At 42.1% G+C, this 16,626-nt stretch overlaps 1 protein-coding gene and 1 long non-coding RNA gene across 2 annotated transcripts in view; one reads left to right on the top strand and one right to left on the bottom strand.

The window, feature by feature from the left end:
* ca10a (carbonic anhydrase Xa) overlaps positions 1-16,626 on the bottom strand; it is a 206,865-nt gene that overhangs the window by 9,276 nt on the left and 180,963 nt on the right. Inside the window, exon 5 of the mRNA XM_056366372.1 lies at positions 5,287-5,382. Within this exon, the coding sequence (XP_056222347.1) occupies positions 5,287-5,382 (96 nt within the window). The remainder of the gene's footprint in view (positions 1-5,286; positions 5,383-16,626) is intronic.
* On the top strand, positions 1,490-4,837 carry LOC130162609 (uncharacterized). Its single transcript, XR_008826288.1, has 3 exons — positions 1,490-1,878; positions 2,177-2,208; positions 2,654-4,837. It is a non-coding gene; the product is annotated as an uncharacterized LOC130162609 (long non-coding RNA).

Below are 16,626 nucleotides of genomic sequence, written 5' to 3'. Positions count from 1 at the left end.
ACATGACATCGCTCCTGATCTTCTGATCTAATGCTCAAAAGGAAAATGAATAAGCAAGAAGGGCAGCATGTTTTGATAAACATGAAATATCACAGTCGTTACTGTGTGTTTCTATAACTAAAGAGACATTTCATCAGTACTGAGCCCATAACTCACTGAAGCTGTAATTTGTAGATGTAACTGTTACTGGTGATAATTCACTAGTCATTTATCTGCTTTCAGTGAAAACATTGTGACTGTGCTGTATAAACAACTGAAGCATGTTTGTTTCACAATGAGGGGCCACTTCAAGATGTGTAGTTTTATTTTGAAAAAGGGAAGTTTATTAGCTACTGAACTGTCTTGGTCTGCAGATACTCATCTAAAGTGTCAGTATCTGCTGCGAGCACCATTCGCCTCGTGACACATCTCTGTACAGAGCTGATCAGGTTGTTGACTGTGTGTCGAAAGTTGCTGGATATTGGATACGCAAGCGTCCAGGATTGGTGTACATCATGCTGCAACATGGGGCCGTGGTGGCAGATGGGTAATGGGCCTCAGGATCTCGTGTTTCTTTTGTGTGCTTAGAGAAAGCCTTTGAAGTCATGATGAATGGGGGTAAAAACAAAAGTGTTTATTCATATTGTTTATATTTTTGTTCAGTCTACAAGAATTCTGTTAGAAAAATATTGTAATGTTTTTATGGCGCCCTTGCAAAAGCAATATCAGGGAGTGTGTGTGGTATAAATGAGGCCAATCATTTCTATATTTTCTGAGGTTATTGTACCTCATTGGCAGGAAACTCATGAACACATAAATAATATAAGTAGAGTCAACACTCCTTTTAGATACAATACTGTATTAAAGGGCGGAATATCAATGGTAAGAAACTGATGTATAATATAAAAGCTGTCACAAGGAAGCAGCACTGATGAATGGATAGAGGTTGTCATCTTCCTTCAGAGTCAGATTCTGGTGAGAAAAATCGACTGAAACTTGACCCGTAACTTGCACCTCTGCAACAAAAAGCAGGCGAGCCCCTTTTAATTCCTGACTCCACTCCGCTTGACTAACTCCATTGTTCGGCCAAGTCCGAGGAGCGCGGATCGCTTCCCGCTACGCCGAGACGTGCTCGCTAATAGTGTGAAGGAGGCACCTCACACTCGGTGCCCTTCTCTCTCCCCTCTGTCCCTCACTCGTGCTCTGTGGACTTCACAACTCTAACTGTCGAGATGTCTCTGGGCCAAGTGATTAAAAAGAGATGTGCTTGTCCTCCCCCCTCCCCTCCCCTCACTGCAACTGAAATTACTTTGCCTTTACCAGACACTCCAAGCTGCTCACTAGTTTTCCTACTTTCTGTCTCTCTCATTTTCATCGTCTTTCCTGGAAAAGCACCTGAGGGGATTCAGTCATCCCGTCTCTTCTGCTTCAGGAATGTCCTCACACGAGGGAGGAGCGAGGTACAGACTCAGCACCATATGGCCGAGTGTCGATCAGACACACGATAACCACGAGACACATCTTGAAGCTCCACATGTTCCTCGCCGTTACATCAATCAACACTTAGTGCAACAAATGGAGCATTAGTGAGAGTAATGTTTTCACAGAGGTCCCACTGTAGCTGCAGTCACCCTCAGTGGCGCCTCCCGGCCCGGCCCGGCCCGGCCCGGCGTTCTGAGTCACGGCGATGAGATCGGAAATTTGAGGAGGTATTGGAAAGCGTGAGTCAGTGAAAGGTGAGAAACAAGGAGCCGCTGCTCTGAGAGAGATGTGGCTAATTACCACCTGTCTGCTCGGCGCTACTACTGAAGAGGCTGACCTCGTGAAACACGCTCAAGACAGTGGGAGACATTAGCGATGAAGAAGGAGGAGAAGAAGAAGGAAACAGTTGGAGTGCAGGTGGGTGGGTGTGTGAGTGGGTGGCAGGTGAACAGACGTGTGTGAGCGTGACTTTTTTTTTTGTGGCTCATCTCTTTGGATATTAAAACTTTTTTTTTTGACATGTAGGCATTAACAAAATTGTCTTTCCTGGACTTTTACTGAAGGTCGTGCTGCAGTATCTATCGAAAGCTTAACAAAAAGATCAACATGGTGCTGTGAAATGATGGGACCCTTTTTAATATAATTCTATAAATCTTAAAACTGTATCAGACAGCTTTACAAGCACTATTACTAATCAGAAACTTCAAAATCACAGGTCAAAGACTCGTGGCTGTTAAATGACGTCAGGTAAGACCAACATGGGAAAATGGAACAAAGGTAGGTCTCATATGGACGGGACTGGAAACCAGTCTGTAGCAGCCCTGCTTTCTGATTGGGCCTAGTTTAAAAGTTGACATATAGAGTCTCATCTCTTCTGATTGGCTCACAAATAAAAGACAGAAGAAGAAGAAACATGGAGCTTTAAAGGCTTTACTAACAAAGGTTTATAACAAAGGCTGATGACTGGAAGATTAATTTAATGTTAAATCCGTGAGTGGATGTGCTACAACAGTCAACAAATGAAATGGGCTTTTATTTCTGTAACTGTGGCTTTTGGAATCTTATTTTGAAACTTTGCTACTCTATTGTGTTGTCATTAAATGTGCAGCACCTCTAAGATGCAATGAATAGATTTCAGAACAGCAAGACGTGTCGTTTAATATCATTATAATACAGGTTTTGTCTCTGGCAGGTACAGCTGACGTCCGTGTGGAGCTGCAGACGAGGCCGTTTCCACTTCCAGAGCCCAGCTCCTCTCACATCTCCTCCCACACACTCTCCTGCTGGTTGGATGGGGGAATCGAGGAGGGTTGACCTAGGTCAGCGTCTCCTCTGTCTCCTCAAGACTAAATGATGGTCCCATCGACATTGGGGAGCTAATTAGCAGTTAGCAGCTGAACTTTTCAGCCTTGGTGCGCACGGCGCTGAGGATGCTGGCTGCCTCTCTGATCTCTGAGCCTCTCGTTCAAGATGGAAACCTCTCATACACAACAAAGAGACAGGGGATCTATAACACCACCCCTTGCACTGCTGCTCGGCTCTGACACAAAGCCAAGGAGCACATTGTTTTGGCTCTGCAGGATAATTGGATTGCTAATTGTTTGTGAGTCGTGAGTTCTTGAGTTTAACATTTAGAGAGTTTCAATGAAAGACAAAGAGGGAGCAGGAGAGTGGACGAGAGGGAGCGAATTGAACTTCTGAAAGATTTCTTTAAACCAATATGTGTCTGCTGAATACTGACACAGATACCGACCCTATCCTCTGCCTTAAAAGATCAATCATCCATGATACAATGACTTTGACAATCTATTGCATCATGCACCAAATCCCATTCATATTTAGCATAATTTAATTCTACCTCACTCTCTGTTTCCTCTCCCCTCATTTTCAGGCATATGGCACGGTTATTAATGTCTTGGTTCGGCCATATATAAGTGAGGCTACATCATTTGTGCATGTGACTGGTGCGAGTTTTTATATTTAATCCAATATTCACAAAAAGTGAGTAATACAACTGTTTTTTTCTTTGGCTGAATACAAGTTTTTAAAGCTCCATATTTTCTTCTTCTTCTGTATTTAATTTGAAGTGTTGATTCATAAGTTTTACATCTCCTCTCTCAGGCTTCTCTCTGCAGCTCTAGTAACAACAGGTCGGTGAGCCAATCAGAAGAGAGGAGGCTCTGAGTCTATCTTCTGATTGGCTGACTGTTTTCTGAGTGATCAATGAAAATATATCAGATTTCAGGTAAAAACACTCAGAGAAACCAAATCCTGCAAGGTTTGGATGGTGGGTCCAGGTGGGCGGGGCTTGGTGACTGCTTTGTTGTGACATCACAAAGTTCCAGAAGTCCTGACGGCTGGTTTTAAGGCTCAGTTTCTGAATACAGGCTGTGTGCATTTCTCTGTGGACTGAGGCTTTGATACTTTCACAGTATTAATATAGAAGCTAGAGCTGATCTATAATCACACTACACATGGACACAGACCTTTAGACTAGAGGAGCTTTAAGACATGCCTCAGTCTTCTGTTTTATTAGTTTTATTAGTGTAATCAATACCACAGAGTCTTGCTCACAGAATCTTCTCCATGGCACAAAACAATCTGATCAGTCCCAGGATGACGAGCCCGAACATACAGTCACAAAGAAAGATCTTCAGACTCCTGCAACAGATGGTCTGGACCCTAAGGATCCCTGAACTCAGCATCATGGAGTCAGTCTGGGATTATATGAAGAGAGACTGAATCCACAGAAGAACTGTGCTGGATCAACATACCTGCCAAGTACCTGAAAAACTAAGCCCAGGTGAACGGAGGAGAATTTAAAGGCAAAAAGTTTTTTCATAAATAAATAAAATTCATAAATAAAAACTATTCATGGCCATGTTTCAGGAGTCAGACTTTCTATGAATGTACTTTGTCTCTCCTACAGGTTTGTTAATGTCACAGTAGGAAAAACACAGGTGTAAATAATAATAAATAGTAACTGAATGTCTGAATTCCATTTAGATGCCTCAGTGGACATTCCTGTTGTTAGCGTTATTGCTAACACCTGTGCTTTTCCCATCATGCCAAGTCAAAATGTCTGCTGTGAAAAAAGGGCCCATTATTTTTTTTCTCCATTTTCTTACTTTCCTCTGGAATGAGTATGATTTGGGATTCTGCCACCAGGCCTCCCATCATACCCTGGCTCATGTAAAGGTGTTATGTTGCCATGGAGTCAGCCACTTAGCTACAGGCTACACCTGCAGACAACAATCATTTGGATTATTTTACTGAAGCAATTCAATTTGATCTTCTGGAGGCAAGATTTTCTTCTCAGTGTGTGTGTGTGTCACGTTTGACTGATTTATGATTCCGTGTCAGATGCAGGTTGCAAGTCCAGACAAACATTGCATCAAAGAGTTAATAATTTAAAGCTAAACGCTGCTGCAGACGTTGTTTACAGCTTGAGAGGGACTGAAATTAAGAGGGAAAACACAGTGTTTCTACACTTGAATGAACGCGTGGTTCACCTTTAATTGAGTCTTGTCTGCGCTGAACATGATGTTAAGCCCTGTTTTGTTTCTCCCTACACGTTCCATCTGTGTGTTGTATACCATAGCTGTCTGCTGACGCTTTTAAAGTCTGATTAAACTGTAGAGGAACATAGAAAACTCTTGTCCGATGCAGTGATTAGTATTCTGCTGCTCTCTCCAGTGTATAAGCTGTTACAAAAAATGTCGTCATAGCAGCTGCTGGGGCATGTCAAGATAAAATTCAATTCAAGTAGATAAAACTTACATATTTGCACACAGGCAGTTATGAAACACATGTATGTAGACTTACCTTCATGAATATGGACACTATGACCAGTCCATTGGGGCTTTTAGCAGCTTCTGTGTAATTTGTATACAGCTCATGATTGTAGTGGATCAGCTGAACCTGGAACACACACACAGAAAGGGACATGTAGAGATTTTACTGACAGGAAATCACAATCTGACAATTTAACCACTATGAGAGTGAGACACAAGGCTGATCTCCGCGCTGAGTACAAATTAGAAATAGTGGAGTTGAACACCCTTCTAGAAAATCTATATCTTGGTTGCCTTGTGTCAAGAATCCCTCATTCTGCTAAATCCTTCCTCGCCGCTACATGTCAGATGATTTAAAAGGGAAAATCGATATGGGATCAAATCTCTCCCATGGATTCTCAGAGACAGTCAGTTTAATGGAAAGACTTGGTGTTCGGGAACATTTTATACTCGCTGTAGATGCGGATAGTAAGTAATAAGGGAGATAAAAAGGCAGGGATGCTGTCATCATTTGATCCAAGGCCAGCCAGCTCTCACAGGCTGAGGTGAGAGAGGATAAACCATCTCCCAGCATGAGGTTAATGTTTCACTGACACAGATGCTTCATCCACTCCAGCTGTTCAATATTCCTGCTTTTTAATGATGTTTGGACGTGGGCAGGAGGCACGGCTCAACGTCCCACCTGTAAAAGTGGTTTTAAAACCTGTTCTGACAAAGAGCGCAGAGACGGGGAGTTCAGAGATGGATCCGTGGGGAACATGTGTTTTTATGGTTTGTTTCTGTGGCCATTTTGTGTCTTTATTAGCAAGTTGACAGTTGAGAGATGACAGGAAAAGAAGGGACATTGAGATGGAGAGTGACAGTGTCTGGGGACGTTGTGGTTTTTAGATTGTGCCTTAACCCCAAGGCCACCCTATGAAGGCTGAGGTATGCCAGCCCAGATATTACGTTTCTGGACAGTTACACAGTTTTTTCCTAATGTATGCGACATTAAAGTACCAAGCCTTCGCCTTAGCAGTCAACGACGACCTGAAGTCTTTGACCCACAGAAATCAGCAGACTCTTTGTATCTTCCCTGGTGATGCCACTTGACAAATCAAAGATATGGGGATAACAGCGCAGACTTTTTCTCACGATAGTTGGACGTAAAATGCAGACAACCGAAAAAGGGGGTCGTGGAAAATAATGTTTAATCGCAAGAAAACCCCAGAAACTTACAAAACAAAGAATAAAAAACCAACAGGACACAGTTAGGAAACACCGGAGCAGGGGAAACACGAAGGCAAACAGAAGTCCACAAGAAAACACTGGAAGAACACGGAGGCAAAACAGAAGTAGGAAAGTAAAACAGGATGAAAACTGTAGGACGACAGACGAAGACGAAGACGAAGGGGAAGACAGAGACTTAAGTACACAAGGAAGACCAGGGTAATACAACACAGGTGGAAGACATTAAGATAATTAACAAGGAGGGAAACAACACAAAGACAGGAAGTAGCTAACATGAGACGCACAAGGGAAGTGATTTTAAAATAAAACAGGAAATAAATCAAATCCAAAACAATCAAACATAAAATGTCCAAAAGAGTCCAAAGTCCAAAAGTGTTCAAACAAAAAGCGTCTGGGCAAACTGTGACACTTTTGGACAGTTTCTCCTCGAAGGCATTCAAATATTGAAAAGAGAGTTTAAGAGAGAAATTCACTTTCTCTTCTGCACAGTAGGAAAACTGCAAAAACTGTCGGACACAAAATCGCAAGGCCATTCTCCGTGTAAACTCCCACTTTCAATGCAGGCGTACCTTCATGCGTTGTCAGATTAAGAGAGTCTGGACAGTAATGGACTAGTGTGTCCTACTGGCTATTTCACCAATAAGCCTGAAAAAAATAGGGAAAGGAAAGATTTCCTTGTCAATACTGTTCATTCAGTATAACCGCAGCGCTCCAGCTGAGTCCCGGAAATATCAACCTCTCTTGACCTAAATTGGCAAAACTTACAGCCATACCACTATAACGCTATATAAAGCGCCTAATTTAATGCCTTAAGGCTGTAGTATGTCTGTATTTAAGTAGACAACGATCTGCTATGAATATAAAGGCGGTAAAGGGCTTATTTCGAGCACAAAGGCGTGGTAATGATTTTGAGATCCTTCCCAGAGGCTCTCAGTCTTTCTCTCCCCACCTCCATAAACTTCTCATCCTCGCTCATTGGCAGAAAAGCCTGGCACCAACTGTACTGGAGGATATAAATAAACAAATGCAAGAGGAGAGCAATTATGAAATGCTCGATTGGGGGAGCGCAGAGCGACAGAACGTCTATAAATGCAATCAAGGCGAGAGAGGAAGTGATTAGGGCCCTACGCTGATCTGATTAGATTTTTAGGTGAGAGCAGCAGAGGCAGCCAAAAGAACTCATCCACACATCCCTCAATGACAAATTGCACAAAGTTTGCTGCTGGTGGGCAATAAAAGGCCAGCGTGGGCCATAATAAAGTGAGAACGTCTGCCAAATGGAGAAGAAAAAGAGGGGGATGCAGAGAGAAAGAAGGGAGAAAACAGAGGGTGTAATTAGACACAGCTTCCCTCTGTTCAAGCAGACTCATGCTAACGACTGAATACAGAAACACGTCTAACAGGTACAGTCTGTCACTGTGTTTCTAACACCACTGGGCAGATTGTGATGATGACAGAGCTGCAGACAGAACACATAATACGGCGTGAGAGATTCTTCAGAGTTAGAACAAATTAGGGTTGGGGTTCAATAGCACTTCATCGAATAGGAATCCAGAGCTGAAACTGCTCATCAAATTCAAATCCCTCATCAAATCTGCTCCGGTTCATCTTTCAATATTTGTAAGTGAAATTAGAAACTGAAACTCAAAGAGTGAGTTGAGATCTTTATTCAGCTCTTTCTTTGTTGAGAAAATTGATTGTGGAGCCTGTCCTGTAAAAAATGAGCCCAGCAGGTTATTATGACCCATAGTTACGTTTTGTTGCTAGGCGACATCTAGTGGTCTGATGACAGGAGCGAAGGGAAAAGTGTCGAAAAGAGCGTTTTAACCCAAATCATGATCTTTTCCTAAACCTAACCAAGCCATGACAGCTATTATAGTAACCATGGCAATGAAGGTTGCCAGGGGGTGGGATATCATCCCTGGACGGTTGCCATTGTATTGAGATGTTAATGACTTCATCTTTCAGTGACTTTAACCCAGCGTCAACCTCCAGGGCTGAAACATGAAGCATCAACACTGAAGAACCAGAAGCTGCAGTTTAAGACAATTTAAGTGGCAACCAAGCATCAACCTCTGAAGCCGAAAGATGAAGCCAACATATAAATCCAAAGAACTGCAGTTCCTCTAATGGCCACTAGAGTCTGGCTCCAACAGTGAGTCAGTCCCCATAGACTCCCATGTTAAAACTTTACAGCAGAAATAAACATGTTTACAGCCTGGTACAAAAACTGTATATATAACTCACCTGTTTACATTTTATTAAGGACTGAAGTTATGGAGGATTGAGGGCGTGGCCTCTTTGTGTGACAGGTGGGTGAGCGTATGCTTGCAGCAATCCGACGTCCGAGGCGATGTCCACCTTTATCTACAGTCTATGGTTTTAATGTTCTTGTGTATCTTTTCACAGCTGTGATCCTGTTGTGAACATTTAAATTAGTTCATTTTCTGAAGGGTCTCCGATGGAAACCGTCACAGTTTAATGCTGGTCTTGGTGGAAAAGCTCTGGACCAATATTATCACACTAATGTCTCTTCAGTGTGTCACTGCCACAAGCTCTCAGGCTGCAGTCAGTTAACCTGGACGAGAAGCCACACTGGGGGGGTGGGGGGTTTGAGACGACACTGAAGTGGGTGTGAAGGGTCACTACTGCTTGGCTGGCTCGTGCTCTCAGGAGTGTGTGTGAGAGAGTATTCGTTTGTGTGTCGGGTTGTTGGGGGGGGGGGGGGGGGGGGTCATGACAGCCTCTTTATGGCATAATGGCTGGCCCGGCCCGTGGGGCAGGGAAATATGAAGACAGCAAGTCGATAGTGGAAGAGAGGTGTTCGCCGTTAACGGTGAGAGGGGGTTTAAAAGCGCTGGGCTGGAAATGACACTCTCAATCTCAACTTCCAGCCATCTGTCCTTCCTCCTTCAGATTAACTGGAGTGTAGATCCATAAAACCAACAAACAGACAAGGCCTGCTTTCACACCGACCACAGTATGATTATGCACAAGGAGCTGCCCACCTGCCTGGTTTCACTCAGGTGTCTTACTGGCAGGACAGACCACTGCCAAAGCCCGAGAAACCATCATCATCTGTGTTAATGCTGTGGTAATTTAGTCAGCTTTCTTATTTAGTCATATGAATATCTGTTTTTTTCAGAACAAGCCATGCAGTGATGTTCTGATGTGATTTTAATTGAAGATCCACCGCTGGGACTCCATGGTGCAGATGTGGGCGAAATGTGCCATTTAATAGTGATTAATGATAATTAGGGGGAAGAGAAAATAAACCAGAAGAAGCTCTGCTCATCAAAAGCTCTGTGACCGATCATCTGCCGCAGCGATAGTAGCTCAATGTGATTTTCCATGTGTGTGTGACTGGGTTTGAAAGAGGACATACAAGGTGTGTGTGTGTGTGTGTGTGTGTGTGTGTGTGTGTGTGTGTGTGTGTGTGTGTGTGTGTGAGATTGATGGGGGTTTAAAATATTTGGAACCGCTGCCTATGGAGAATCCTTCTCAAACACTTAACAAGATTTGTATTAAATATAGCTGGTTCCTGTCTTTAGCAATGAGCGGCGTCTCCTTCAGCGAACTCTCTAAACCTCCTCTGGAGTTTATCGGTGTAATTTAATCTGCTCACACAAATGTTATTTGAATGCACCATGTCGGGTTTTTTGTTCTTCATCATATTGTGTCATAAGATGATGTAAATAACGGGTGATAATAGGAATAAAAGGTCAGTCCTTTTCCAGACTGCAGAGTCTGACTGACTGTTTGTGAAGAGACAGTGAAAATGAAAGAATAGAAAGTTCTCTACTATGGTATGACATTATTATAATGGGCCATGGGAATGAGCTTTTTTTTCTCACTCGTGGTCTTCTGTTGTTGAGCAAACATGGCTCCTTAAAAGACGACAGGTCTCAGATGTTGAGTCTGTGAATTTCAGCAGAAGTGAAAAGGATTCACTCTGTCTTTTTCACAAAATAGGTGTTTTTCTTGACGCTCTTTACAATCTCTGTCAGTCACCTGTAATAGAAATGATTCAGACTGTGTCTTCCACTCCAACAACTTGTACCACTGAAATGTGTCTTTGTAAGAGTCCAGTCCAATACCGATGTGATGGATATGATGCTGTTTGGCTATTGATTGTAGAAACAAAGACCCTGTACCAAATATTCTGCTGCAGACTACAAACATACAAAGCACACATCATTGCCAACCACTTCCCTGGGTAGGCAGTCGGTCAGTTGGTTGGACAGAAATATCTGGACAAACGTTGGCTCGATTGAAGTCAAATTTGATGATTGATGATTCCCTGAATGTTGATTAAATACCATCAGTACATTACTTCCTTCCCTCCAGATGACCAGTGAGATTTATCCATTTCAGTAAAATGTGCACCTTGCAAAGTTGATGCAGAGATTTGTAATTGCCAGTTTATTTTATGTTACTCTGGAAACAGGAGCCATAATAAAATCCCCTGACAGAAGATAGATAGCTAGCGTTAGCATTAGCAGCTGTTTAGTTATCAGTCTTGGCAAGAGCTTAAGTCATGTTATGTTTAAAGAGGTTATAATACGTCCTCTGAGCAGCTACCTCTTCAGGGCAGACTGGACGCTACAGTGACCCGGTATCGGAAAGCGACGAGACAGTCTGACCGGGCCTGGGCTAGCTGGTTAGCATGCTAACTTCAGTGCAAGAGAAAAAGTGATAGAAATAGAAGCAAAACAAGAGGGTTGTTGCAGGATTCAACCTCTGGAGACAGCTGTTGGTGAATAAAAGAACGATGTTTGATGCTGAACTCACAATGTTTCTTCTAGACTGGTAAGTAAACAGCTGCTGATGCTAACCTTAGCTATGTAGCAGTAGTAAAACTTACAGATAGCTCCTTTATGAAAGACTTGATGCTGCTGTTAATGAAACAACAAAAACTGTTGGTGGAGAAATGTAACATTAAGGCTGAAGTATGAGACTAATTGCCTTGTTGAGATGAACATTGTTTGCAGTGTGAGATCTGATTGTTATTTGGTGAAAAGCAACGATAAGCTATAAGTTATACTGTCATTTAATTAAAAGGCAAACAATAAAACAAACATGGAAATGCGGTTGTTGTATTAAAGTTAATGTTATAGAGGAAGTTCCCTCAGATGAGTGTCTTTGACTATACCAACAGCAAGTGTTTTCAGTATAGTACCTTACTCAAAAAACATAAAAGAGATGAATTCTTCCCTTTGATGAATCACCGACATTTCCGGTCAGGCTGAAATGAACACAAAGCAGCGGCTGCCTGAAAGGAAGGAAATCGATCAAAACACTTCTGGTCTGCTTTACTATACTGCCGACCGCTAAATCATTCAGCACACTGGTCCTTTAACGTGGGCGTCTTGTATTGCCACGTCTGACTGGATTTCCCATGATGCACTATGTGTTTTTTATGTCAGATTTAAAGGAATGTTATATTGGCATAAACGCACTGGTATCAGAATTTTAAAGCTCAACTTCTAGAACAGTGTAAATAAGAATAACTTCTAAAAGGCTCTTTTTAATCAGACAATAACAGGATGGTTGAATGTTGAACACTGGAGCCAACCCGCTGGTGGAATAATATTTGGAATATCTTAGCACTTATTAAAAGACCAAGGTGTTTCATTTTCAGATTAGACTGTGAGGCAGCTCCAGGAAAGCAGAGCTGAACAGACACACACACACACACACACACACACACACACACACACACACACACACACACACACACACACACACACACACACACACACACACACACACACACACACACACAGCATAATTTAACCCCCAGGTTCTGTAATGTTTTTAATGGCAGCAGGTAGTACAACATTCAGCCTGGAAAATAGACTTGCATACAGACGCTGCACGACTGACAGCGTCATGATGAGTATTTTCTATATATGCAGATGATTTGGTTTTATTTTCTATGAATTACTGATAAAGTTTTGACTTTGAAATGAGATTTAAAAGGCAAAAAGAGTAATATTACGTTAATGATAATGACGAATGCATGTTTCTGGATTTGTGAATAAATGATGGTGATTCACAACCTGAATAAATATCTGATAAGTTGTTTTGCATTCATATTATTGACAATACCCTCAGCTGGCAGTTTAATAATTCCACCTGGTTAAAACTAATGCAACAGCCCTTCAATAAATCCTCTTTCATGAAGGTTATAATGTTTACTGGAGGTTGCGGTTCGCGGTGCTGTTGAACTATATTGTGTTATACCAACAGGAGGTTCTATTATTTTGTAGACTACAATGGCACAAATTGGCACAAACTGGCCTCTGTAATAATGTAATTAAAAACATTTTCATGCTCGAAACACATTAAACATTTATTTGGGATAGGGAATGAAGGAAAACTATAAATTATTACATTTCACAGACGAACTTGACCTTTGACCTGATTGAACAGGTGAGTGCAGTGGACATTTTCTTCTTAATTTCAGCAAACACAAAGTGGTTTAGATAAACGAATTAAAACCATCCGATCATCTTGTGTTTCTTCTTACCATAGGTGATAATTGAAGTTGTAATACTAATAGACGTATCATGTCGGCATAAGGACAGCGTTGTGTGAGCTACAATTTTATATATATATATATATATATATATATATATATATATATATATATATATATATATATATGTTCATGTATGTTCATCAGCACAAATGTCAAGTGGTGGTAATAAATACTATGAATACAAATGCATGTGTAGATTTAATAAGGGAGTCAATAACATCATCAATGAACTTACACACACACACACACACACACACACACACACACACACACACACACACACAGATACACCACCATACCCATTGGACCCCTCCCCCTCCTCCATGACCACCACCCACCTGTCCTCCCGCAGGCTGCCATTTCAGAGGGATATTTTGCTTTAAAAAGTTTGAATATTTCTCTTTGTTCACTTTTCAAGGACACGCAACAGCCACCACACATCTGCAGATGGGGGAGAGAGGGAGAATTTTCTGCATTTTCGATTATGAAACATCATATTGGACCTTGAAGTCACAGCTTTGGCTCAATGAAAGGCTGTGGGGTGGGCTAAGTGGGGGAGGTGGCGGAGGATGAGGAGGATGTTTTTCTTAGTTGCCGTTTCACTCAGAAACACTTGTATGAGCGAGGAGAACACGGCAAAAGGGAATGGGATGTTAAAAACCTTCACTGGCCTTGTTTTCCCTGCGGTTTGGCAGCTCCACCACAGACACAACTATCTGTCTATCTGAGCAGAGCTGCCAGAAGACCACACACTCACAATCCTTAATTATAGACTGTGACTGGAAACACATCGAACCACGTCGGCCACCAAGTGTGTGGATTTAGTCACCGTATACTGTATTATTATTGCGATAAATGGATGTGATAATGTGATCATTTCTTACCAGTATTACGTGATTACAAAAAAGGTGAAGACAAGACCACAATAGTGAGAAAGAGAGAGTTTTTTCGGGCAACCCTCAGATCCTGGGGACGAGGGTCTGCCCATCGCAGCGTGATCTGTGCTACTGTATAAAATCTGTAGGTGGCGCTCAGCTTACACAGCGCACTGCACGACAGCACTGTGGCTGATGTGCATCGAGGTTGTGAGTATACATCACCCTGTGATCATTTACGCTTCTGCATCACCAGTCTGTGAAACGTATACAGCACTGCTCGCAACATGAGGGAAGGGAGAGTTTGATGGCCGCTTGAAACAACAACCATTTTATATAGCGCAAAATTGTTTTTGCCAATTATGCCGTGATGACAACATAATTGATGTTGCATACAAATTTAGGCCACATAGGCAGCGCCGCACTCGTGGAGGCTAAAAGTCTTGGAACAGCTGTGGCAGTCGCAGCGAGGACTCACAGCAGCAGCTAACAAATGGAAAAAAAACGCCTTGTTGTGTGGATGTTGTGATGTGAACACAGACGACCAAACGTGCTGTGATTTCTACATTTAATTAATAGGAACGAATGATTAAAGATAGTTCGGTGAAGCTGTTCGTATCAATCGTATCGATCTGTGATACAGCAGCGTTAGCAGCATAATTCATTTCAGGAATAAAACAATGACTGCTGAAAAAGCTGCAAAGAAATTTGGAAAGGAAGTCATGGACTTGAGTCATAGCCGACCAGTCTGATGTAGGTAAAGGTGTTGGTGTTATTTGCACTAGGGTTGAACGATATAAATCATGTAACTAGTATGGCACGTTTTAGCTTCATCAAAAAAAACACACCTCCCTCTGTCTAGGCCGAATCTGAATGTGACACAGACATGAAAAAATAAATATATTTTTTTTAAGTCTGGAGAAGGTTCAGAGTCGGCTCAGTTCTCAGGACTATTGAGTGTCAGCCCATTAAATCTGTGTTCAGCCGCTCTGGTCAGCAACACTTTCTTTTAATGCAGCCGCACCGAAGATGCAGTTTCTGTTGTCAGATATCAGGGTGGAGAAGAGATTTTCTCTCAGCATACTATTTTTAATCAAAAGTATTTAAGCTAGTTGCTGAGAGAATCTACAGGTTCAGGTTACTGTTTGACTGCGACATCATCTGACAACGTTTCTGACAGCTGCTGTGTGATAAATCACATTTAAAATCACAAAGAAGTTGTCTTCTTCTTCACTCTAGCATACATTGTGTTTAATATTTCTGTGACTGTGTTCACCATATTTGACTACATGTCTGAAACCCTGTGTAACGGATTCTGATTAGAGTCCCTGCATGATGTGAAACACAGTGACACCATGCTCAAGCTGCTTTGGGTTCTCCTCTCTGCAGCCACATCGAGGGCCGATGAGGGAGAAACTTAGCGACACCTGGTGGCAGGAAGTAGAAGAGCATGTTGGATTTTGTGTGTTTCTGGTCGCCGGATACTGAACTCTTACAGATCTGAGATAAACTACAAAATAAATTAGTAAACATAGTTTTGTTCACCAAAATCTGTTGTCAGAATCTCTGGAAGCTTGTTGGTGCCAATACTTTAATCAATAATTTAATTCCTTTTTCATTTTGTATTTATGTACCCATGATATAAAGATAAAAAAATCCAACTTTCATTTCAACATTTGAAAATTGATAATACATTAAACTCCACTGAAACTGATTTGATTTTTACTTTGAAATATGAAATACAAACGATTATAAAATATGAAATATATCTAATACGGCCTTTGAGAGTCTGCCACCCTGGCAGTGTCTGACTCCGCCCCTAACTCCCAGCTAAAATGGTCAAAGAGGAGGGGCGTGTCTGGAGCCAAGACTTCGGTGCATGACAAATTGTGGTAAGCATACGCTCACCCACCTGTCACCCACCTATCACCCACCTGTCACCCACCTTTCTGTCCACCTGCGTACGCCAATTAGACGGGCAGGAGAGCCTGCCTGTAGACAAAACCCAGGGCAAAATAAATCCTTCCAAGTGCCCCACAGGGGTAAAGATGCCACCGCAGACACTGAAAACATGTCTTCTCTATGTTTCCTGGGAATTTTAGATTTTAGTGACATACACACGGTTACTATTTTAAAGGCATGTCCACCAACACCCCCCCCCCCAAAAAAAAGCAAATTACTTACTGCCAACACAACCTATTCCCCCTCTGCTGCCTGCCTCAGGGAAGTGGAGAGCAATGTTGCACCAGTGTGACATCACATTTCAAATATCAGTGGCAAATCTCCTCCGACTTTCTCTCCACTAAACTCCTCCAACACAGTGTTAACCCACAAAGGGCAAATCAGTGACTAAAGACGGGTGAAATAAAACATGAATCTCTAGAGGGAGCCGTGATGTATAGTAATGTGTGTGTGTGTGTGTGTGTGTGTGTGTGTGTGTCCTCTCAGGCTTGGGTTACAGCTCTCTCCACCCCTGAAGGAAGCAGTAAACACTTGTTTTGTTATGATTTGAATATCAGCTCTCAGACTCTGAGGGAGGATAAATGATTATCATTAATTATAATAAATTTGCCTGTCAAGACTGCAATTATTTTGTTGCCACAAAAAATTGGTTATTCATATAATGGCAGCTGTGGAATGCAGCGGCGTGAATGACTCATGATTTTGTTGAACAATCAAAGCCCGGGAAGCTAATTGTTTCACTCGTCAAAATTTTCAAAAT

The sequence above is a fragment of the Seriola aureovittata genome, chromosome 21, assembly GCF_021018895.1.
Source record: "Seriola aureovittata isolate HTS-2021-v1 ecotype China chromosome 21, ASM2101889v1, whole genome shotgun sequence".
Classification (NCBI taxonomy): domain Eukaryota; kingdom Metazoa; phylum Chordata; class Actinopteri; order Carangiformes; family Carangidae; genus Seriola; species Seriola aureovittata.
The sequence above is the reverse complement of the archived record's forward strand: the minus strand, read 5'-3'. Positions and strand labels throughout refer to the sequence as shown.